Source organism: Dryobates pubescens, chromosome 2 (assembly GCF_014839835.1).
Source record: "Dryobates pubescens isolate bDryPub1 chromosome 2, bDryPub1.pri, whole genome shotgun sequence".
NCBI classification, from domain to species: Eukaryota; Metazoa; Chordata; class Aves; order Piciformes; family Picidae; genus Dryobates; species Dryobates pubescens.
Window position 1 is genome coordinate 10351623 of NC_071613.1, and position 22959 is coordinate 10374581.

At 45.8% G+C, this 22959-nt stretch overlaps 1 protein-coding gene across 1 annotated transcript in view; it reads right to left on the minus strand.

The window, feature by feature from the left end:
- Positions 1–1048: 1048 nt before the first annotated feature.
- The window catches only part of USH2A (usherin), a 385837-nt gene continuing 363926 nt past the window's right edge, over positions 1049–22959 (minus strand). Inside the window, exons 64-72 of the mRNA XM_054170013.1 lie at positions 13250–13459; positions 11269–11507; positions 10474–10691; positions 8439–8615; positions 7449–7532; positions 5763–6007; positions 4176–4247; positions 3387–3620; positions 1049–1465 (exon numbers count right to left, since the gene is read on the minus strand). Of these exons, the coding sequence (XP_054025988.1) occupies positions 1376–1465; positions 3387–3620; positions 4176–4247; positions 5763–6007; positions 7449–7532; positions 8439–8615; positions 10474–10691; positions 11269–11507; positions 13250–13459 (1569 nt within the window). The 3' untranslated portion in view covers positions 1049–1375. The remainder of the gene's footprint in view (positions 1466–3386; positions 3621–4175; positions 4248–5762; positions 6008–7448; positions 7533–8438; positions 8616–10473; positions 10692–11268; positions 11508–13249; positions 13460–22959) is intronic.

The following is a 22959-nucleotide window of genomic DNA, read 5'->3' on the forward strand; positions in this document are numbered from 1 at the left end:
TCAGCGTGTGGCTTTGTCACGCTCCAAACTGTAGTATGGTACTTGGTCCAAAAATACTGTTGTGCATTCTTGTGTAAACGTGGTCAGGCATGTGATATGTTGTGGTTATTTTTGTTTTGGGAGAAGGGAGGGTGCTAAAGGAATAGTTGGTCACTCAGCGGGAGATGGCTTTTAGACACAGCTGCGTACTGCTCTGCAGTGCTGCTGCTGTCTCGGCTGGATTTTGCCTAATTCACAGGGCTGCCTCTGTAGTGTGTTACGAATGGGATCCCTGTTCTGTAGGCTGCTGTCTGAAATCTGAAATGTTCTGTGCAGGTTAAGGAGGAAGCTATTCAAAATAGCATATTATTTTGCCTCTTAGTCCAAATAAATTGCCAGAGGAGCGTTGCTTGTGCTGTCTGAAACTGTATGGTATCAGATGATGGGTTATGCTGATTGTGACTGAGAGCATGCATAAAAATATGCTTGGCACAATACACAGAACTGGCAGTCTCCTGAGGGCCTCCTTGTCACTTTCTATGGAGAAAGGACAGAGATGAATATGGGAGTAGGTTTACTGTCATGGTATGATAATTCTCAATTACAAGTGCCTTGATGTGATACTGCCTACCTGTGTTGCACTGGCTGCTTGTTGTTTGCTTTTAGTTTACTGTGGGTGGCGAGACAAATTTTACTGCCTGTAGATTAGTATTACGTAAACAAAAACGAAGGCTCTGAGAGCAAGTGTTTAAGAGAGAGTGGGCTGGGAGGTTTTCTTCCTCTGAGAAAACATGCATGGAGTTAGGCATTAATTAATAGCTTTTTCTATTGTGGTTTTTTGTTTTGTTGGCTTTTCCTAAAGATTTGAGCTGAGAGAGTGGTGGGAAAGAGGGAGGGAAAGACACAAATGTTAAACAGCAACTGAGGGAATTCTTGTGGAGTGCTTTATTCACTTGTGCACGAATGGCTGGGAAAAGAGGTGGCTGTCTTGCCACAAGGGCCCCTTTTAGCCACGTGCTGCATTTTTGGACAGGTAAAAGACTCTTCCTTAGCAAACCCTCTCGCCCCCACAATCCTCCTCAGCTGTCAAAGTTGGATGCCAGACAAGGATGAGCCTCCACCTTTGCAGACTTCTTCTGCTGTCTGACTTAGGGATTGTTTTGTTTCTTTCTCCTTTGAGGTGTCAGTACTGACACACAGCTTTTTACAATGCTTCCAGCCTCTCTTTAACTAACTGCAAAGACCAACTTACCGCCTTCCCCGACAAAACACTTCTGTCTTTTACCTAGTGTGGAAGGGGTGGGGAGATGGCAGCCATGTCCCCTCCCCTGTGTCTGTGCAGGCTGCTTTTGGCAAGTTACCCACTTTCATTTCCTAGAGAGGGTGGTGGTGCTCCTCAGAGGTGGGTGTCCGTGAACATGGTGTGCTCCTTGGTGACAGTGCTGAAGCCTTTGATGACACTGACAAAATCCTCTTCATCTACGTACTACAAGAGGGTGGGGAAAGAAAAAACCCAAACATGTAAGATGACACTGTATCATCCTAAAAGGAGATCATGTTCCCTAAAAAGTGGTTCTGAAATAGATAAGTGCATTTCTGCCTTTGTGTGTGTTTGCCTGTTCTTCCCAGCTTGAGCTAAGACCCTGATGCACATTCAAGCATCTGAATGCAAACCACTGAGGTTCTTGTAGTAAGTAGGTAATAGTGATCTTCAGGGTGAATGGAGGGGTGAGTAAAAGTTGCTGGCTGTGCCAAGCTACTTTGTGTAATAATGGGAGGACTGAATGAAAAGTATGGCAGGAGGTGCTGAGCAGCATGGCAGCAGAGGCAGGTTAGGGTTAGGGAAATGTAAAGCAATGTACAGAGGGTGGGCAGAAGAGCCCGGCTTTGTACATCTTGCTGCTGAGCTCATGCTGTCAGGGTTGCTTGCCACCAAAAGCAGGAGAGATTTTGGTCTGCTCCTCCCACTTCTGAAATTCATTGGTCTGTTCTGGAAACCAGTTCTAACATACTGGCATGCAGCATGGGTTAGGGGGGAGTTTGCGGGTGAAGCCAAATCACAGTGTTAGCACAAGGTAAGCAGATGGAGCAAGAGCTTCCTTAGCGCTGGGAAGCTGTTCTGGCTTCTGAGGTCATGCAGAGACATGCTCTGGGTGGGCTGTCAGTTCCCGAGAAATTAAATCATCAGGAGGTGCTGCCTCTGAAAAATGGCTCATGGCTCAGTCACAGGAACTGCCTGAGCTGTAGATCAGTGCAGACTGGAAGCTTAACCTGTACCTAGAGGGAGTTTGCATAGAACTAAATATCACTGTGTTCTTACTGAAGCCTGAACAGCTTCCTTGGTTCCGCTGTTACCGCTGGCAGCAGCGGTAGCAGCACCCTTCCTGCTGTGGCATGCCTGTACGTTCCCGCTGTTCTAGGTGGTAGGTATACTGAAGGTGAAAGCCCAAGGAAGCTGCCTCGATTTATGTCCTAGACCATCCCTCTTGTTCCTGTGGAAGTAAACTCAACAACTTTCACTTATCATTGAGTAGATGTTGTCCAAAATGTGAACTATCTCGCTTTTGCTCCCAGGAAAATGCTAAAAAGGTTCCTCAAAAGGGGACACAGGGCTGAAAAGGATGTAAGGTAGGAACAAACATTCACCTCTTGCTGGCTCCTGAACCCCTTCCCCCACGTTTACTTAGGGAAGGGTGGAAGCCAGAGGGGTGGAGGGTAAAAAGCCTGTTTTCTGCTGACAGACAGGAAGGGAAGCTGCCCCTGTCCTGGAGGTGAGAATAACAACTTGTATGTGTTCAGGGCCATGTTGGTGACACTTGTGCATTAAAAGACAGGTGCTCTGCCTGCCCCCTGGCTCCCTTTCCAGTCCCACATAGGCAGTTTGAAGTCTTTGTCACAAATGGCAAGAGATCTGAATAGTCACATGGTCTCTGCAAGCCGACCGATCAGAGGATAGAGAACAGGTCTCATCAGCAACTGAGTCCTAGGTCACAGAATAGAAAGCACTGGAGCGCAACCTTCTGTTTCTGGCCCTGAATGTATGAGGGGCAGCAATACACCCTCTCCTCACAAGGTTATTTCCTGAAATGCATGGGGGAAAAAAGCCTATGTTGAAAAGGTGAGGAACTCCCTTCTATTTTGTCAGGGTGCAGATCCCTGGCAGACTGTAGAGTTGTTACTTAGGGGGAAACCATAGGAAGATGCACATGGACCCTTTGCAGCCTGCAAATATAGAAGAGAGCAGCAGGCAGGAAAGATTTTGAGTATTTAATCTGACCCTGATCTTTTACACCTTTTGGCTGGATCTCCAGCAGCCTCTGCTCCTTAGATGTTTTCCTGACTAACCAAACAGACAAATGAACAGCTGCAAACGTGCAACGGCATCACAGAGGAAGAGGAGGCCTTACCAAGCCCCGGCCAGTGGTCCGATGATTGCGAATGATGGTGTCCCAGGGCGATTCATCAGCAAGAGACTTTTTGTCATAGAGGTCGAGAAGCTGGCTCACGCTGCGGTGGAGAGAGGCCTGGGAATAGCTGCGACGGAGATGGCTCTGACTTGGCCTTCTGGGCCCAGATGCAATATGGGCACTGCGGTTGCTTGTGGGAGAACCAGCTCCTGGAATTTTTGTATCTGATAGGCCCTAGGAGGAAGACACAAACTAGTAATCACAAGATTGTGTTGCGTGTAATAAATAAAAAATAAAGGGTGGGGTCTTGAGCACTTTGTTCAGATAAAGTGAAAGCAGAAGGGGAAGAGAACAGAGAAACCTATGCTTCCAAACTCACAAACAGTTATAAAGATAAGAAATGCCTCAACGGTCATGAACTTTAAGAAGGTGTTAAGTACCAAAACCCCCGCAAACACATGGACCTTTCCCTATTGTAGGACAATCCTCCTAAGGAAAGCACAAATTTCCAATTCTCATTTATTTTTCCTTCCACTTCCAACCCTCCCAACACCCCCTTTTTTGGGGGGTATCCAATAGGCAGAGGTCCAAACAGTTTTGATAAACAGAATGATAGGTGAGATTTGCCCAGCATTGAGAGGGCAGCAGACCACCTTTTTTCAGGCAGTATGAGCAGGGGAAGACATTCATCCACAAGGAGAGACATGCAGTGTAAGCTGCCTTTCTGCATGCTCTTTGGGTCATCTGGCACATCACACAACTTGCAGCTCCGCAAGCTAACAACTCTACCTCAAAGTACATTGTGTAACTTTTGAGAGTGACGCTGCTCGATGAATCAGACGTGTCAGCAATGGTCTCAAACTGAGGTCAGAGAGGGAGAAAACGGTTAGGCAGGGCAAGCGGCACTGCAGTTACAGTCTGTTGTTTAGGGTAAGTGTGAATTACCTGCAGCTCTGAGGGACAGTAATGTAACAGGAGGACATGGAGGAGGAGGAAACCTTGCAAAGGTGAGGCAGTATTTCACTTTTACCAGGAAGTACTGTGTGGGCAGTCAGCAGTGCTTGCCACATGACTGCACCATTGTAAAACAGAAAAGGGGGGGGGGGGGGGGAACATAAAAGAAAGCAAAGAAAGAGCGAATATAGGACTGGGTGGGAGCAGGAACATGGACAGGAACTGTGTGGGCATGCCAACAACAATGACATTTTAAAGTCAGGAGGAAAATGACAGACTGTTGAGGAAAAGGAATCAAAACCATGAGACCAAAAAAAAAAAAAGGGTTTCTTATACTGTTAGTCTTTGCCAGAGGAAGGGGCACACTGGAAATCCCATTGTTTACAAGAGTTCCATCACTGAGGCACAGATGCAGCATCTTGGCACTGAGACAAGAAGGAACAGAATGCGTGAAGGATGCAGAAGTCACTATGCTCCTCGATGGTGCTCACAGGAAAAAGAAGCTGAGAAGTGACAAGAAGAATCATCTCATGGCCTATGCCTGGGAAGAAGCACAGAAATGGAAGACACTGCTGCTCCCATTCTCGGTCTTGTAACCATTGCCATAATCCTTTTCTTTTGCTTTTTCTTGAAGGGTAGGAGAGCACTACCACCTGCTACGTGGCGGAGCATGCTCTTTTTTATTATGATGGTGTTACAATGCCAAAAACAAAGAGAAAAAGATAATACAAAGCCTTTGTATTTATCACTCCCCAGCAGTCCTCCTCCCAGAGCTCAGGTGGTCCCACTGTGGATCTACGAGCCCAGATGCACACACATGATTTATGAAGGTCCCTAGGTTTTCCCTGATTGCACTCACTCTCCTCCAAACCTCCCTCACAATTATGCTCATCCTAGAGCACCCCAGCTGAGTGGTGGGAACATACTACCAAGAAAAAAAAGCCTCTCTGAAGCCCTGCTTTTTTTTTACAAGCATATTTATGACAGAGACTGTCATGTTGGCCTAGGTTAGCCAACCACAATAGATACTTTGGAACACAGGAAAGGTTCCTCTGAAAAAGCATGCTTTAGCCCCCACAGCATGCCAAGGCCTTTTCAGGTCTACCGCAGCTGTCAGCTAACATCAGGTGACATCAACAGCTTTGCCTTTTCTGTAGCAACAGATTCAAAGTTTGTCTTGGGCACCACGAGTATTTCAGGGCCTGCAGGCCAGGTTCCATAGAGATCTTTTGGGACTAAAGCCCTGTAGCCTGGCTCCCTGCCTTCATAGGTACACCTGACAGGCCTTCTCCTGTGCTGAACAGTGGTCCGTTGGTAACCAAGAGTGTCACACCCAGGGTAAGATAGGAAAAAAACCCCTCTGTGCGGGCAGATAAAAGTATAATGCAATGGCCACAGAGCATTACATTTCACCAAACATACCGGATGGATTTCACCTGAGGAGTACACGCTCATCGGTGATGTTCTTTTCTGGAGTGGAACTAAAGGAGGTCTGTCTCGTGCATAGGGTTGCTTGTGCACTTTTCTTTGAAGAATCAAGGAGAGAAGAATAGCCAGGAGGATCAAACCCAGAAGTACCATCAGCACTGCAAACCACAACTCATTGTAGAATTTTGGCCGTTTGGATTCTCCTTTGTCCTTCTCCCCAGGTGTTGTCAGGATCAGCCCTGGAAAAATCAAGAGGGATTAGGGGAGAAAAGGGCTGTTATTGCAGAAGGCATTTAAGAATATGCTATCCCTTTCCTCACTAATAAATTAGGCAGAAATTTAAGTAATTTTGTCGTCATGTGCTTATTTGCACTTATGTTCAGGGTGCCGTAATGGTTCAATATGCTAGTGCGCTATAATAAAAACCTTACTACCCTCGAGAGACCCTGCTTAAAGTTCTGGCATTGCTGCTTAGGCTGGAAATCACCACTGCATCAGCAGCTCTTAAGAAAGGAGGCAGTGGAGGTGGAATGTGAGGGGGGAAAAAAAGAGGTCTTCTCTAAGTAACCTTGAGGAGTGGAAATGACTACAGTGATCTCCGTGTGCTGGAGAGAATGTCCTCTGTCTGTACCAATGTGTAAGGACTGGCCTGTGCAGAGGAAGGGAGGAAGACTTCACTGAAATGAGTGATAAATGAATGCCAAAGCTACCACCATGAAACATTTTATCCCTTCTTCTCCCCCTATAGGAAAAAACAAACAAACAAACATTTGGTTGGCTTTGCTTCATGTACAACACAGGTGTAAGAAATAGCAGGGATAGGATTCCCTGTTAGTTGCAACCCTCCGTGTGTATCCATAGTCTTGGCATTTCCGGCACCTTCACTTCCAAGCCTCCTCTGCAAGTTGCCTGTGGTGCTGGGTATAAGCAGCAATCAAGAGAAAAAGGAGCAGGGTGTGGAAAGTGATGGATGTAGAGCAAATGGGACCATGCTGTGAGGCAAAAGCCTTGCCTGAGATTCCACAGGAGGATAGAGCGATAGCACACAAAGGGATACAAGGGAAATGTAGCATCATGAGTAAGTGCAAAGACAAGACCCCTCTGTTTTAGGAAGCTCAGTAAGATGCAACTCAACAAAAAAAATCTGATTTAAAAGCAGTGTGTCAGTCAGACATAGTCCCAGCTTTGGCTCCGCAAAAAAATGAGTTCAAAGCCCTCAAACTTTTTACTGGGAGGCATCTATGGATACTAGTAGGACACTGGATACTAGGATACATACTACTCAGTGGACAACAAATGATTTAGGAGGTGACTACACCAGAATCCCTCGCTTCCACAAAACAGGCAAAGGCCATGTGAATAGAAGGGAGGCAGTAAATGTTATGAACTGAGTCTTGGCAACATCTCGTATGACATGAACTGTTGAGGAGAACCCATCTGAGGTGAAACCACAGAGACTGGTTAGCTGGTCGTATGAAAGCAGCACGCTTTTGTGGGGTGCGTGAGGACAGGATTAGAACTCAGGAAATTCTTGGGTTGGAAGTAAAACCTGGAAGGCATCAGATTCTGATCAGCAGGAAAAAGCACTACCTTTTGGAGCAATAAAAGGGGGGGCGTGGGGGTGTGTGGAGTTGGGTGGTAAATAAGAAAGGGTGCTAGGTAATTTTTTCACATATTTACCAACTCCATCTCCAGCGCTGTACCTGATGACTGGTGTCATGGCACTTCCTTCATCAGTGATGCAGGTTACTTGAAACAAAAAGGCTGCTCACAAAAAAAAAAAAAAAAAAAAAAAAGGTTTGAAAATACTGTCAGCAGGTGCTATTTCACTATGATCCCTCAGCTGAGACAGGCAAGTCTGAGAACACCTGAGGCAGGCATAGCACATACCCCACCCAAGTTCCAGCACAGAGCCTCATAATCCCTTATGGATAGGCACTGAGCCTCTGGACTAAGAATCACAGCACACCGTAGCTAGTCACCACTACTATGTTGCTAGACATGATGTTCCTGTAAACTTTCAATTTCCTCATAGTTTTGTCCTAAGTCCCTCATACTCCATTCATGCCTGATACAAACACATTACAAATATCTGAATGAAACAGAAAAGAGTATTGGCATCACTGCAGTAATGAGGAAGGTACAACATAGATTTCTGCTTTCAGGGCATTGGGCTTTTTATATGTCAAAGATTGTGCAAATGTTTCTTCTCGTGCTTTGATTGGTTTTCTTGCCCGTTAACACTTTCCTTGTATGTTAACAATTGCAAATTTCTTAGGAGAAACTGCATTAGAAAACACAGCTGATTCCCAGTGCTGTTCACTCAATTTGCTTCAACTGCAAATATAAGCTCCCATCTTTTCTGAAGCTCAGGCTTTCCATGCATTTCCCAGAGCATAGCCCTTAAGGGTGGAATTGCAACACAGCTCCAGGATTTGGGAAAGCTTGGGTCCTAGGAGTCTTTCTCCCCCAGCCAGATACAATGTTTAAGAGGAAGCGTAGCACCTCGGATTTTTGTTTCAGGCACCTCCTTAGACATGTCTGTACTACACTCCTGTGCTCTTAGCTCGGGATGACTATGGAGAGTTCTTCTCAAATTTAGCACGTGATAACATTAATTTAGCTCAGCAGACTTTCTCAGACAGGAAATAACAGGAAGTTGAAACCGACTTTTGTCAGACGTCCTGGGTAGATAGAGCTCAGTGTCAAAGCCGCTGTAGATGCGCTGCCCGCTCTCCATTAGCGCGTACTCCTTCAGCCGGCCGTTCAGTACAAAAGTGCGGCTCCAGTCTACATGGATGGTAGATAAATTGCTGACAACAGAGAACGGAGCTGCATACCGGGGTGCTGCAAAAGGCAGAAAGAAGCGCATCTCTAGCTATCAGGCATGACTGAGTTATACAGCTCAGAGAAAGAGACTCTGCATGATACGAGCTCTCTACCGCATGTGCTCCCCCTCCCTCTGGCAGTCATGTACCAATAGGGAAGACACGAGTAGAAAAGAAAAAGCGTGCCAGGCTTTACACTGAGAAAGAGGAAGTTGCTCTTATCTTCAAAAGAAAGACTGAGACCTCCTTTCCTTTGCGCTTGTGGTAGAGACACTAAAACAGTACAAGTTAAATTCCAGCTGAGGGTGGGGGACAGGGAAACACAGGAGGCTGCGCAGCGTGCCAGGCTGCAGGAACTGAACTGCTAAGGCGAGGACTCTTTTGCAAGCCTCAAGAGATTGTGCGAGACCATTTTTTAACACATGCACATACATGAAAAAATGAGGTTTCAGAAAAGCAAGAGCAGATGGCAGGCAGAGAGAAAAGAAACCCAGACCGCGCTTCGGGGAGGAAGGGTTCATCAACTGGGCTCAAAAGCCTGCTGAGAAAGCTCATTTAGGTTTGAGGTGGTCCTTTCTTGAGGCTTTGCCGTGAAGCCGTGTGCCCAGCATAGGCCGTTTTGTTCCTAAGAAAGCTGCGTGCCCAGCTCCACCTTGCTGCTAATTGCTCACTGCCACTGAGGCAAATTTCTCAGGCCAGATGAAGGAGACATTCAGAATGACTCAGTAGACTTGGTGTGAAGGCATTAGCAAGACAAGTAAAGCAAGACTGCAAGAAGAGCGTTGCAGACCTTGTGGGCAGGGGTTTAAAAATGGCATCCAAACCCTTTTGTTCTGCAGGTCTCACCAGTTCCTCACAAATTTTCTCCATGTGAGAGTTTATCATCGTGTTCCGGCTTTTCAGTTTGTAATTTAATAAAACACAGCCGTAGAGACAAGGACCTTTACATTTTTCACATTTTCTCTTTGTTCTAGTGGTGTCTTTAAAGAAAATCTGGGGCTATTCCACCTGAACTTTTCTGCTACGGATGTAACAGATGCATTTCCAGTACTTACTAGGCAGAACACCAAGTGATGCAAAAGAAATTTTTAGAAAGGTGATTCTAAAATCCTGACAGAAGACTATAGGATAAACAGTGAACTTCCTCTTTAGCCTGACCTGGCAGGCTGAGACAAAATGCCCATCTTATCTGTTATGAAATGACTCTGGCTACAATACTGCAGATCTTTTTACTAAAAGCTGATCTTAGACTACTACAAATTAAGTTTGGATGACAAAATCTATCCCAACTGTAGGCACAGATCCTGCATGTTTAATTTCCATGACGACCACCACATGGCCTTAAATTCTTGCTTGTGGTGGTTAGACAAATAGCAACAAATTCTTACTTCAGCGTCAACAACGATCCAATCACTCAGATGCCATCTAAGGAACACTCTCATGAGCTCTAGCAGAGGTGTGGCATGAATTAGGAGAGGAAGCCTGCTCCTAAAACCATGCCTCAGGTCTCTCTCAGGATTGCCTCTTTTCCCAGGGATTATGTGTGGCAGTGTATTTATTACTACACATCATCCTTCTGGTAAAACTTGAACATTTTATGTTATCCAGCTGTGCTGCCCATTTTCACCAAAATAGGATTCCAGGCTCCCAAGACAGAGGATGTGATATCAGATGATGAGCAAAGAAATATTTTTGAAGAAATGAGCGGTCAAGCCCCAGAGCAATGTTTCAACAAATGAGCACCAGAGGCAGAGTAACTGAGAACACTGAAGAGAAGGGTTTCTGGGGCTCTCCTCTTTCACAGAGGTGAAGCCATTTGATGCTATGCATGGCCCTGCCTCAGAAGTGGGCACTGCTGATCCATTTCTCATACTCACGCTCCTTTTCAGTAGTGAACCCAATCCATTCTGAGGCGCTGCTGCCAACAGAGTTGTAAGATACGACTCGCAGGTTGTAAGTCGTGTAAGGTTCCAGGTTGGACACGTTGGCACTCTGTCCTTTTCCTGTATACTTCACCTCGGTTGGGCCAGGACTGCAAGCCTTCACTGACGGCTGAAGGTTCAGGGGACATGCCATATATACATGGAGTTCATAGCTGAGAAAAGAGTCGGGATTTTGATTCATCAGGAGCCTGAATCACATAATAGCCAGTCATACATTTCCTCCTAACAGCTGTACATCTGCCTACCAGAGAAGAGAATGGACCCGATTCCATTTTGGGTCTTGAGGATTTTGGCCCTGGCTGTAAAACATCTATGAGCATGGTTTCAGTCATGCTCATAACGAAACTGTTGATGCCTGTTACCTTGCTGCCTACTTCAGCAACTGAGGATTTGCCTAAGTAGTACAGGATGCAGCTGCCTCCTCGCTGCCAGTTGAGCTCACAAATTTTTGGCCACACAGCCACAACTGTCAGACAAGTACTCCCATTTACTGCAGCTCATCCTCTCCACCTTCATCCTCCCCAGCTTCCTGCTCAGGAGAAAAGCAATCATGTGCACGAACGCCCCTCGGATGGTATTCGGGCCGCAGGGAATATCTCCATCCACATGAGGAAAAAGGACTATGGCAGTCACAACCATTCACTGCTCTCAGCCCTGTGATTCCATCTCAAATCGCTCAGCCACCGCCCCGTCCGAGAGGCGTAGGTACGGCCGGGCAGCAGCTCCTACCTGGTGACAATGCCGTTGGGTGACTGAGGGGCGCTCCAGTGGAAAGACGCGTTTCTGGAGGTCACGGCGCGGATCTGCGGCGGGGGCTGCTCTGATGGCGGAGCTGGCCGTGTGGTGATTTGGGCCATAGGTCCTTTGCTGCAACAGTTGAAACAGGTGCAGGCTTCCACACCAATAGAGTATGTGGTAAAAGGTTTTAGCCCGTGTATCGTCTGCTGGGTGGCAGTCCCTTCCGACAGCTATAAAAATTAAGAGGGATCTTGTCACAGCTTCAGGTACCACAAGTACTACATAAGAGTTACAGAGGTGAATTAACTCCAGAGGAAGACAGGCACAAGGTTCTGCATGTCCTTTAAGTCTGACATTAATGCAGCTGTTGTGTACTGGGAGCTCTACATTCACTTCTCTCCCATTATGAAGCTAAAGGGCACTGTTCAAAGGAAAAGACCATGCCATCAGTGGCCTCACACACATTGTGAAATGAGTGCTGACCACTGTATGTCAACTTGCAAATGTCATTCTCTGGCAGAGAGAAAGAGAAAAACCCTTAAGGAGATACTCTGGGAAGAGCAGTACTGAGGCAAAAAGAAATTAACGTGGAAAATAGCTCCACAATTAGAGCGCTAGAAAATACTCATGCGTATCTCATAAGCTTCCTCACCACGGATATAGGAGACAGCACCGGGCAATGCTACAAATCATGTCCGGTGAGTCACTTCACTCCTACACAGGAGAATGTGCTCACTCACAGGTACCCTTTAGTTCAGGGCCAGTACGATGCAGCTAGGCATTCAAATGGCTGCGGTGCTGGGCAAGCAGGTTAGGAAACTCTCCTATGCTCAGGCCTGGCAGTTCTAGTAAAGGAAACCGTGCACTCACTCTGAAACTGCCACTTTACCTTGTTGCTGCTACAGCTTCTTACGCCAAAGAGACAAAAATATGTAGAAAATGCCAACGAGGGGAAAAACCTGCTGCCATTTGGCAGCATGCGATTTAGCAGAGCACAGCAAAAAGTAGGAAGGAAAGAGGTGAGTGAGCAAAGGAAAGCACTCGGTACTTCATGACACCAGAGCCAGAGATGAGCCACCAGCATGACAGGTGTGAGGGGATGGAAACAGAGGACCATGCAAGCATGCGTGCGATGAACTGGCTGACTCAGACATGGACACAGCCAATTGCACTCGAAGGAAGACACGGGTAATGTGCAATCAGTAGGCAGCCTAGGCTCACGGACAGGACCGATGACCTGGGAACACGTCCCTAGCGCTTCCAAGCCGAGCAACATCGGCCAATGGAAAAAATTCCCACACAACTATTTACCTACTTGTAACAATCAAACAGACAGTGTTACACACAAAAAGCACACCAGTGTTTGACCCTGATTTGATGGTAACTGTTCCAGATACCTTCCACAGTCCTAACCTTTTCCTGTTTTATGGCTCTTACAAAGCCCTACAGGTTTCCTTGACTGAGATCAGTCGTTTCTAGACACCTAATGGCACTTTGGCTGAGACACCGAACAAAAGTTGCCCCAGTGCTTTACCATTACATGCTTCCTACCCACCAGAAAATGTTCAGGGAGTGCTCATGCACAGCACTTTAATGGGAGCTTCAAATCCACAGGCTATCCAAAGCACGCAGCCATTTCCTAACAGCTGCAGTTTCCAGCTGCACCATTTGGAAGGGAGGGAGCTGTTTGAGCACATTTCACGTGGACGGTTAGCTGCCCTTGAACAACACTGATGCCTGTCACATTGTCACAGCACAGCATTACGTCAGAAGTATTTAATGATGAGATGAGTGAAAGTCCTGGTGCTGCTTTAGCCAAAAGAAAGCATTACAGAGGAACACAGTTAACAATGTGAGTGCAGGACAGGAAGGTGGTCCGTAAGCAACAGTAGCAGCTTATGAAACCAAAATTGTTAAAGCTAGAAAATGCGAGTCCAAGTGGAAGTACAGAAACAGTGTTGATAATACTCACCACCACGTCAGTCCCTCTGGTATCATTGGAAAACAGTCTGTAGATGCTGACCACCCCATTAGGCTTAAGAGGGGGTCTGATGTTCACCACAGCTACTGTGGATGCCACCGTGTCAAAGAGGGGAGCTCCCAGGCCCTCAGGAGGGGCAGGGCCCGTTCGGCAGCGGGACCAGCCGCTCGGCGCCTGGCCCGCTGAGTTTACGGACCGCACCTGCAGCACACAACAAGCAGAACCAGAGAAAGTTAGTGAAGGACTCAAGCCCACAAAACATCAGTGGTTAGCCAAGGATGCTGCAGCAGCTGTACTGACACCGACAAAAAGGCAGAGCGATAACACCCATGTAAAACGTTCCTCGACCACCACCCAACGCTTCTGTTGACTAAGTGACTTTCTAACAGAAGAACGGAATATTTCCCACTGCTACATTTAGGGAAAAGAGGCAGATTTCACATCACAGGCAGCGTGTGTTCGTGTGCCTTCTTCATACCCAATCCTCAGACTGAATTCCCACTTGAGAGGCTGTGAGCAGCACCGATAATGTTTTCAGAGATACCTGAACACAACCACCGATCACTCAGTCCTGACAATTTCTCCTATTTACACACTTTCTTCATGCACGCAAATGGTCCTGATAAATTCGGCCTGGCGCCGTGTGACACCTACGTTACATTCACCTTGACTGAGGACTCCAAGCCAAACTTGCAGTTCACCCTTTAAAAAGTTTTACAGGAACATGCCTCTCTGAAAAATATTCACATATCAGTCTTTTGGAAAATTTTCAGTAACCCATAATATAAATAGAGCCCGCTGAAATGTACAGTTAAGTCAGCATCTCCATTTATTTTCACAACAACATTTGCTTTATTGCATGACCACAAAGGCAATGGCTTCAGTTCCAAGATTTCGAAATTGAGCAGCTTGAATTAGGCCCGCTTAAAACCCACACGTCTCCATGAACTGTGCCTACCGATTTTGTCAGCTTCCCAAAACCAGAGCGATCTGCAGACTACATAAAACTCAGCACTTATTAAACACACTCTCCAACAAATCTGCATGAAAATTAAATTTTGCTTTCATCAAGGAGTGAATAAACATATGGAAGGATGTATAATCTTATTTATCAAAAAGCATTTGTATAATTAAACACGAATATCATAAAAGGTTGCCTTAGGTCATCATTTGCATGAGTAAGTAATTTGTAGAATGTCAGGTACAATAGACAGAATAGATGGATGCGTGAGTGTATAGGGTTAAATTAGGCTCAATATTAGCCAACCACATAGTGATCAATCAGAATGATAGATCTAAATGGCAATACGAGAGGACTGTCTGAGTGATTTTCAGTCTCAGTATTCCTTAGTAAGCTTTCACGTCCAGTGGTTCTAACTACAGTAAAACACATTCTTATGTGATGCGCTCCGGACAGAGGTTCTGGGGAAGTGGGTGGGGGGAACGTGGCTTAAAAAAAGAAGGGAAAAAAAAAACCGAAACCTCAGAGGAGGAAGTTTAGAAGTGAGAGTTTCAAAACTGACCCTGCAGTCCTTCCAGCTTGCAATATTAAGTTCCAGGACTACAGAACACTCCACAAGGAGCCTAAGGAAGGAAAAAGGCCCAGATCCACCACAGTGGCTTTGAGGACCGTAATTCTGCCAATTACAATGCCAAAGTTCCCGCCTTATTTCATCAGTAACATATAGCGCTATCCAGTGAAACCCTACATAAGTACAGATGATGCCCAATGATACAAAGCTCAGCCACAGCACTTCCATTTTCAATGAAATCATTAATATATCTATCTCTGTTGTGACCTTTTCATGGAGTCAAACTCCATTCCCTTTACTGGAGTGGGTCAAACCCTTCCTCTCAGTTCTGTTTCAGCTGCTACAAAGATTTACCCACAGTCATTCACTTCAAAAGGCACATTTCTTTGCCTAAAGAATAAGCCGCATACGGAAAAAGCAGCCCCGAGCGTACCACCGGCGTAGAATCGAGAGCGACTGGAGCTCAAATGCTCCAGTTATATCTGGGCTGCGGCCTTAATGAGGGCAGAGTGCAACAGTGTCAGACCTGACCTGCCGAGTAAGCTGGCCACAGCAAATATGAAGGTGATTGGTTAGGAACAGAAGCGTCCCGTGTAGCACAGGAATTCATTCTCAGAATGGGACCTCTCAGGAGCTTTGGAGGAAAGAGGGATGCAATTTCACTTGGGAAGTAGGTGTCGCACCAAGGGTTGGATGGGGACATCCGCTTCCACAGATCACTCTCCTGCTCTGGTGCCTACACTTTGTCCTTTAGAAACCAAGCCTTATTTCACAGCCTTATTTCACACAAGGGCTCTTTCACGAAAATACTGTGTCAGGACGAGTTAAAAAGAGGATGCTCATGCCCTGTCACACTACAACCGAGTGCTTGGAGGACTCCCGCAAGAGGAAGGCAATTCAGGTTGACCCACATGCTTCAGTGGCGGCACTCAATCCTGCCGCCCTCCAGAACGGGAATAACATGAGCAGCTCGCCCATCTTTTCACTTGGGGCGCTCCCAGCGCTGCCTTCAAGGCTGTTTCGCTTTGAATGAACGATGAAAACAAGGCTGACTGGACAAAGCACAAACAAGCGGGACTAGACCTGGCTTCTCAGCTTAGCCCTTCCCTTGGGACCTCAAAGGGAGAAAAGGTTGATGTCCATCCCCCAGGTGTCACATGATTGTCCTCCTTGAAAAAATGTTGAGGTCATGGCCACAGGGATGTGGGCTTGACAGACAGGTACTATATGAGCGTGTCTTTTAGATTCCAGCTACTCAGCCCTGCCAGGACGTGTTTCGAGCAGAAAACCTCTATGTGTCCATGAAACTCTCTAACAGCAGCTTCTGAGACAGCTGTGACAGTTAAACAGGACTTGTGAGGATCTAAATTCAGGATTACACTGACCTAAGCTGGATTCCCTCGACTCTCTCAGCTTCTGCTCAGCCATCTGTAAAAGGATGGATGGGAATAAAAACATTTCCCCTTGAGAATCACTGCCCAAGTAAATCCTGGTCAGCATTTGAAGACTCGGAGCGCTTAATACCCAGAACTCACTGCAGATGAAAATGTTGATGTTTAGCCATGTGCAGAAAGAAATGGAGCAGCGTGGCAAGAGAAACCAGAATGAGAAGTGCCTATTACAATAAGAGGTCACGACTCCTCAAAGAGTCACCACAAAATGGTCGCTGTTGCTTGGCTAAACTGGCTAAACGGAATCTCCATGGTTTGGGATTTTGCAAAAGGCTTTTGGGGCTCACAAAATTTCCTTCTAAATTGTGAGGTAACCAGCACCAAAACCAAAACAACAAACAAACAAAAAAACCCAACCAACCGAACCAACCGAACCCCAAACAAACACCCCCCTGTGCTCACAAAGACATGTCAAGAATTTAACCAGCAGCAGCATTACCTGCTGCTCATAATGCAGGATGACCAAAGAGAAGAATGTGGGGTAAACAAGTAGCCATCATATCTTGGGGAGGTATTGAATGGCAAAACACAGATAACAGAAAGCCAACAAAACTCCCTTATAACTGGACTTTTGATTATGCTGCCTCCAAACTCGCGAAGTCTGACATCACGATGCATGGCTCAGCACCCTGCCAAAAGACGTGGTGCTAATGGCCGCACTGCCCGAAAACAGCCGGGAGAGGGCGCCAAAAATCAACCACAAGGGTTACTATTTACAACGCTTTATCCATCTCCTGGCCCCTGGCCCAGACTGCACTTTGAAGTGGAGCCAGAGAGAGAGAGAGGAGGGAAATCTCCCCGGAGACTGTACATTTGAGCTGAAGAATTCCAGTTACAGGTAACTGAGCTGCCTTTTTTTTTTTTTTTTCCCCTCCTTCCCTCCCCCTCCCCCCATCTCCAATGAACCTTCACAGATCTCTCCCCTGGAAGAAACCAGTGATCAGCTGTTGCTCAAAAAGATCACAGGACAACCGCAAGGTTCATCGGCGCAGCAAGAAGGGGAAAAAACTATGAGGAGCGAGAAGAAAAGTGCTAAGAGGGTAACTACAGCCTTACCACGGTAAACCTGGTCTGTTCAAGCGCAGTACAGCTCCTCCCATAAAAGGGCAACAAAACCTTAATGGCCTTTGGGCATCTACAGAATTGTAGGTGATGTCACTGGAATAAGCCCATTAGATAACCAAGTCCATCTCTGCTGCAGTACTCTTAAAACCCCTAGGTCTTTACTGAGGAATCTATGGTTTAAGGTATAAAAGAGGTTTTCTTTCATCAAATTGACCTAGGATGCGAGGGCATTTATTCCATACAGGAGGTACTAGATGGGAACAGAGTGAGACAGTTGAATATATGTTTCCACAGCTCCTCCAAAGATGCCACACAAGAATGGAAGCCATGATAAGCTAGGCAAGCACTATGGCCTCACCGTGATGAAAAAGAGAAGGTGAAGTAGTCGACAACATAAAGCACTCAGCCCAAAGTGCCCAAAACAAAAGAGCAAACCCTTGGTCACGCAACTCCGATTACGTGAGGAAGCGCAACTGCAGCTGACCAAGCAGCGGTTTGGCAGAGGATGTCGTGTGTTTGCTAATGCCCGCCAGCTCCCAACACTTATATCATTTGAGCCAGCTCTCGGATGTGGCAGGTATTATGGTTGCAAGCACGGGGACCAACCAAGAAGTCCACAAGCAGGAATCCTCTCCACTCTTGAAAGGGGAGCTTTGGGCAGCCAACAGTCTCTCCTTTATTGGAGAGATCTTGTTCACTTCTGCTCAAGTGCTTGTAAGAGTCTACTCCTAGTGTGACTCAACAAAGATAAAATCACTTGCTGCTTGCCCAGACAGTACCAATCCTGGATGCAAATCACCTTGCGATTGCATCGTGATAACACTGGACTGCAGCTGGCCTATAACAATGACCCAAGGACCCAGCCATCACAAGATCATTCCTAGCTATCAGATACCCCCAGGAAGGGAAGGTGATGAGTCAATGGACTCTCCACCTGTCTCCTGATGTGTGATAAGTGGGTAGGCAGGGAGATGGAGAGGAAGGAGGCGGAGGCCCCCCCCCACTCCATCCAGACCACTGTCCAAACTCACATGAATACACAAAAAAGACTTCCTGGGGAACGATATCTGGATACTTAGGATTTCCTGGCTCCTGAATTCCTGAGGGACAATGCTCGGACACATACCTAAGGACTAAAAACTGTATAAAAGACTTGACCACTACTGGCTCAGAAGGCAGAAAAACGCAGGGGAAGAAAACCGCAATGGAAGGAAGAAAACGCAGAGAGAAAAACGCTGAAGGAGGACCATGCCGCTGAGAAGGAAGGAAGCAGACTGAACCCTCTCCCCGTGTCCTAAGTCCCACTTGCTGCCACTCATGGAGCTGACCCACGCTGTCCAGAGGGACCTCATCTATTCTCCAGCCAAAGCCTCAGCACCCTTTCTCTACAACCCAGGCTGCCCAGAGGGATCACATCGCATCTCAGCACAAACCCAGCACCTCATGCAGCACCTTTCCTCCACAGACTCAAACTGTCTTGGGGTGGGTGAGGGGTGTGGCAATATGATTCCTTTCCTCTTTCTCTCTCTTCTCTCTCTCCCTCTCTATCTTCTCCCTCTCCCCTTCTTATTTCCATTTTATTTATGTAATAAATAGTCTAGCTGTTGATATTTTGGCCTCATTTGTGCCGATTAATTTCACAGCACGGGAATATTCAAAAGAACTAGTCTCCTTCCCTCTCTGGACCGAGACAGTGCTGCAAAGCAGCAGAAGGGTGGAGTGGCTGGCAGCAGTTTGCCTCTCTGAAGGCAGCACTCCTGAGCTCCTCCTGACTTCCCAGAGAGAGCTAGGCTCCTCTGCTTTGCATGCAGGTCAGGTGCTGTTCACTCTTCCTATTTGTAGGAAATCAGCAGAGAGGAGATAGAGCCTAACACCTACGTTCAGCTTAGAGCACTGCTTAGAGATATAAGGCAGTTAGGTAGTGCTGTAGCTTCCAGGGAACCACAACGTCAGACCAGGCCACCCCTTTCACACACGCACATAACTCTTCCTTGCGGGTAAGCATCGGGTATGACTTGAGCCTCTGCCCCTAAGGCGTGCATGGACTGCACCTGTCTTTCCAAAAAGGATTCGATGCTGGCAGCATTCAGTGAATACCAGGAGAGACAAATGGTAGCAGAGAGAAATTCATACCACTTTTTCTAGAGCCGTTGCAAGGAGGTCACAAAACCAGCAATATTTTTAGACTCGCTTTGGGTTTCCCAACTTAAATTTGCTCAGTTCTAACACTACACCTAAAAAAACGTAGAGTTTTCACAGCGTGATTCTTTCCCAAGACCACATGACAGTTTAGAGGTATGTAAGTTCTGACATCAGTAATTTCAGAAACACAGCACTCAATTTTCAGTTGTGTTCAAACAGCAGTCTGCAAGAAAATTGAGGAGGCCCTAATTCTGGCTGGTTAAAATTAAGAGAAAACCAGCACAGTTCCCTCGTGCCATGAGCTGCAGCACCCTTCACGAGTCTATCTTCTCATCGGAACCGACCAGCATGCAGCTTGGGTAATTCGGAGTTGTTTATGCAACATCAGCACAGCTCAGAGGACAAAGCCTATCTACTGAAATACAGCTTTTAGCATTAGGATAATGTAACCACTGCAGTGTCAGGCAGGTACTACCAAAGTAGGAGGTTTGAAATTAAGAAGTGACTGCAGTCTGCAGGGACAGAGCAAAGGCAAAGGAAAAGTACCACCACGTCCACTCACGACCAGGAGTGCAAAGAAGTGGTAAAGAAACACGTGCTTTATGATTGCCCATCCTCAGATCTGTACTTTTCCGTCTTTGACACTGCTAGCATCCTTAGGGAGGCTATAAACGTACAGTGGGATACATTTTAGGTCCGGGCTACCAGCACCGTGATACTTTGAGCCTCTTAACATCGCTATTAATCTCCACTGTTCAATTGCTCATAATGAAAGTACTAAATCCATTGCGGGAAATGAAAATCTAAAGACGGCAGGCAAAACACTTTGGGATGTACACAAAATGACCGAATTCTAAAGGAAGCTCATTTCACATAACATAGTATTACACCAGTAATTAATGACAGATGTAAATAGTTTTAACTCTAAAAGGTAGAAAATTAAATAATTTGTTTCCTATGGGTATATAATGAGATAGTTACCCAGTTCCCATGAGAGAGATAAGCAGATATTAAAAGGTCTTTCCAATACCTGTAATGGCTAAGGGCAACAGCTAATTCAATAGATTCGATCAAAATCACCACTTCTTTCTCTGCTTCTGATTTATTACTTTGGCTGTAGTTAGTCATCACTCATTTTAGTTTGCTTTGCAGCAGTCGTAAATTATGCCTCATAAATAAAAAGATACAATCAAGGAAATCATATCAAGTCATCTACAGCCCCAGAGTATATTTTCCCTTGGTACTCACACTAATGTCTTTTTTAAAGGATAGCTTGCTGTGGCTTCAAACACGTCAGAATCACAATTTACTGAGAAGGGTCCATACATGAGGAGCGCTGTAGGTCTCGCTGGTAATTTTGGAAGCCTACAAATTCAAGCCTAATATCCTTATTCAGTTTAAGGAACAAAAAACAAGGTTTGTCGCATCAAGGCACTATTTCCACACTTGAATTTAGGATGGTGTCGACAACAGAAACACAGTGTCTGAAGTGGGGCTTAATGAGTAAAATCTTGAGGTTTCAAATGGCCCTTCTGACTCTGTACCCTCTACTAGTGGAAAGGAAGCATCTTGTTCTGCAAGAGGGTATTTACAGTCAATATCGCCATTACATCACTAAAACAATATAGTTCTGTCTGTTTTTCTTTTCAGAAGCTGAGGTCAAGCTCAGTAGCCTAATATAGGTGTAGTATGAGAAACTCTCTGTACTTGCAAGCAGGGAGCACAAAGAACCTTGTGAGAGAAAAAAAAAAAAAAATTAAAAAATCCTCTTCCAGAGAGGATAATAAGAAGGGAGTGCAAAGACCACCTACTTTTATTTTACGTCACCACTTTGTAGTGCATCTTTCTGGCAGGCAGACAGGAGGAAATGGTGAATTACAACTATGAAAAGGAGACCGATATAAGGGATATTACAAATGGGTGACTATTTATCACCGGTCAGTCAGAAAATGAGTTTCACCAATTTTAGGCTACAGAAGTCACCGAGTCGTTTGTCAGTAACTAAGCAGCAAAAACCCAGCGGCCAACGATTGGACAGACAGGCTGGTAAACCAAGTGTCGTTCTTGTCATCTCTGAAAAGTGACCAAGAAGGCTGACCTATTCTGCGTTCTGTGTAGTTGGTCATTCCTTAAACTTCAGGACTTTGCACCTATTTTTTAAATCCTTCTCTCTCCAAAGCCAGAATATGATATTTTTCTCTCTTGTAGAGTCCACCATTTGAGAACCCAAAACACATTACCTCCAGTATATCTCAGGGTACTTCCTAGATCCTTCACTTGGCTGCAGTAAGCGGAGCGTGAGAAGCATGCTTCACAAGCAAGAGGGATGCTACGCCTCCTACGGCGGTTGGAGGCAGACAGCTTTAGTGCTGCGGATCCCATCTTGGTGCACTCTCCTGGAGAATAAACCTCCACAGGGAGCCATAAAACATTTGTAAAAAGGACAGTCCTACTTTTCTGTCTTTTACATGTTCTATGCCTGCCAAATGGAAATACAGATATGTTCTAAATCAGGAAGACATTAGGCCGTTAATCTAAAGAGGCACTTAAGTACACAATTAAGTGCAACTGAGGAGGAGTAACATTGCACTTGCAAGGAAATCGCACCGTACTCTGTTTTGCAAACAGCAACTAAATGTCACAAGGTCTGCTCAAAAGGGCCTTCATTTAGCAGAGAAATCCCGGTCTGACTCTATAAGATGCTATACAGCCACATTGCACACCATCCTCAGAAGAGCCTACGTGCTGTCTCCGACATATTCCAGGAATCAAAAGGTTATCCTTGCAAACCCATTAGGCCTCATGAGTCATCTAGTTTGTTTAAGTCAGGGATTTTATTTATTTTTTTTTTTTCCTCCCAGAAGATCATGCAATTGCATCCGTTTAATACAGATGACAATCTCAGGCAATATTACAACAAATAATTAAAAAGCCAAATGCTCTAGAAAAATACAAATACCTAACTGCACACACAGATACGGAAAATGTCAAAGATCTGAGTAAGTATTTCCAAGTACAGGACAGTAGGCACCTTTAGTGTCCTTTAAAAACCCACCGAAACCTAACAGGTGCCAATATGCATATGCAGATCTGGCCCTTAGAAACTGAAAGTGTTTCTTTGAAGAACAGTGACCTAAGCATTTAGCAGGCATAGACCCTTTGATGACCGAGAGCTTATAGAGTCACTTCATTATTTGTGAAAGGACAACTTTTGTGCCTAGTCTTACAAGCCCTAAAAATATTCATTTGAACTTTCCGGCAAAAAACTCCGAAACAACCGAACGTTAAAATCCCGACTTCGGATCCAAAGAAGCTGTCAGGGTTCATTGAACTAAATCTCCGTACCTCCAAACGCTGTAGAGTCCCATCACAGCACTTTGATTTTATCTGCATTCTGCTGGAGGAAATTCAGTTGCATTTAAAGTTTTATGTCTGGCAAACAAGGCTCAAATGTGGAGACAGCAGAATCAATATCCAGTTTAAGTGAAATATAAATCTGGGTTTCATCAGC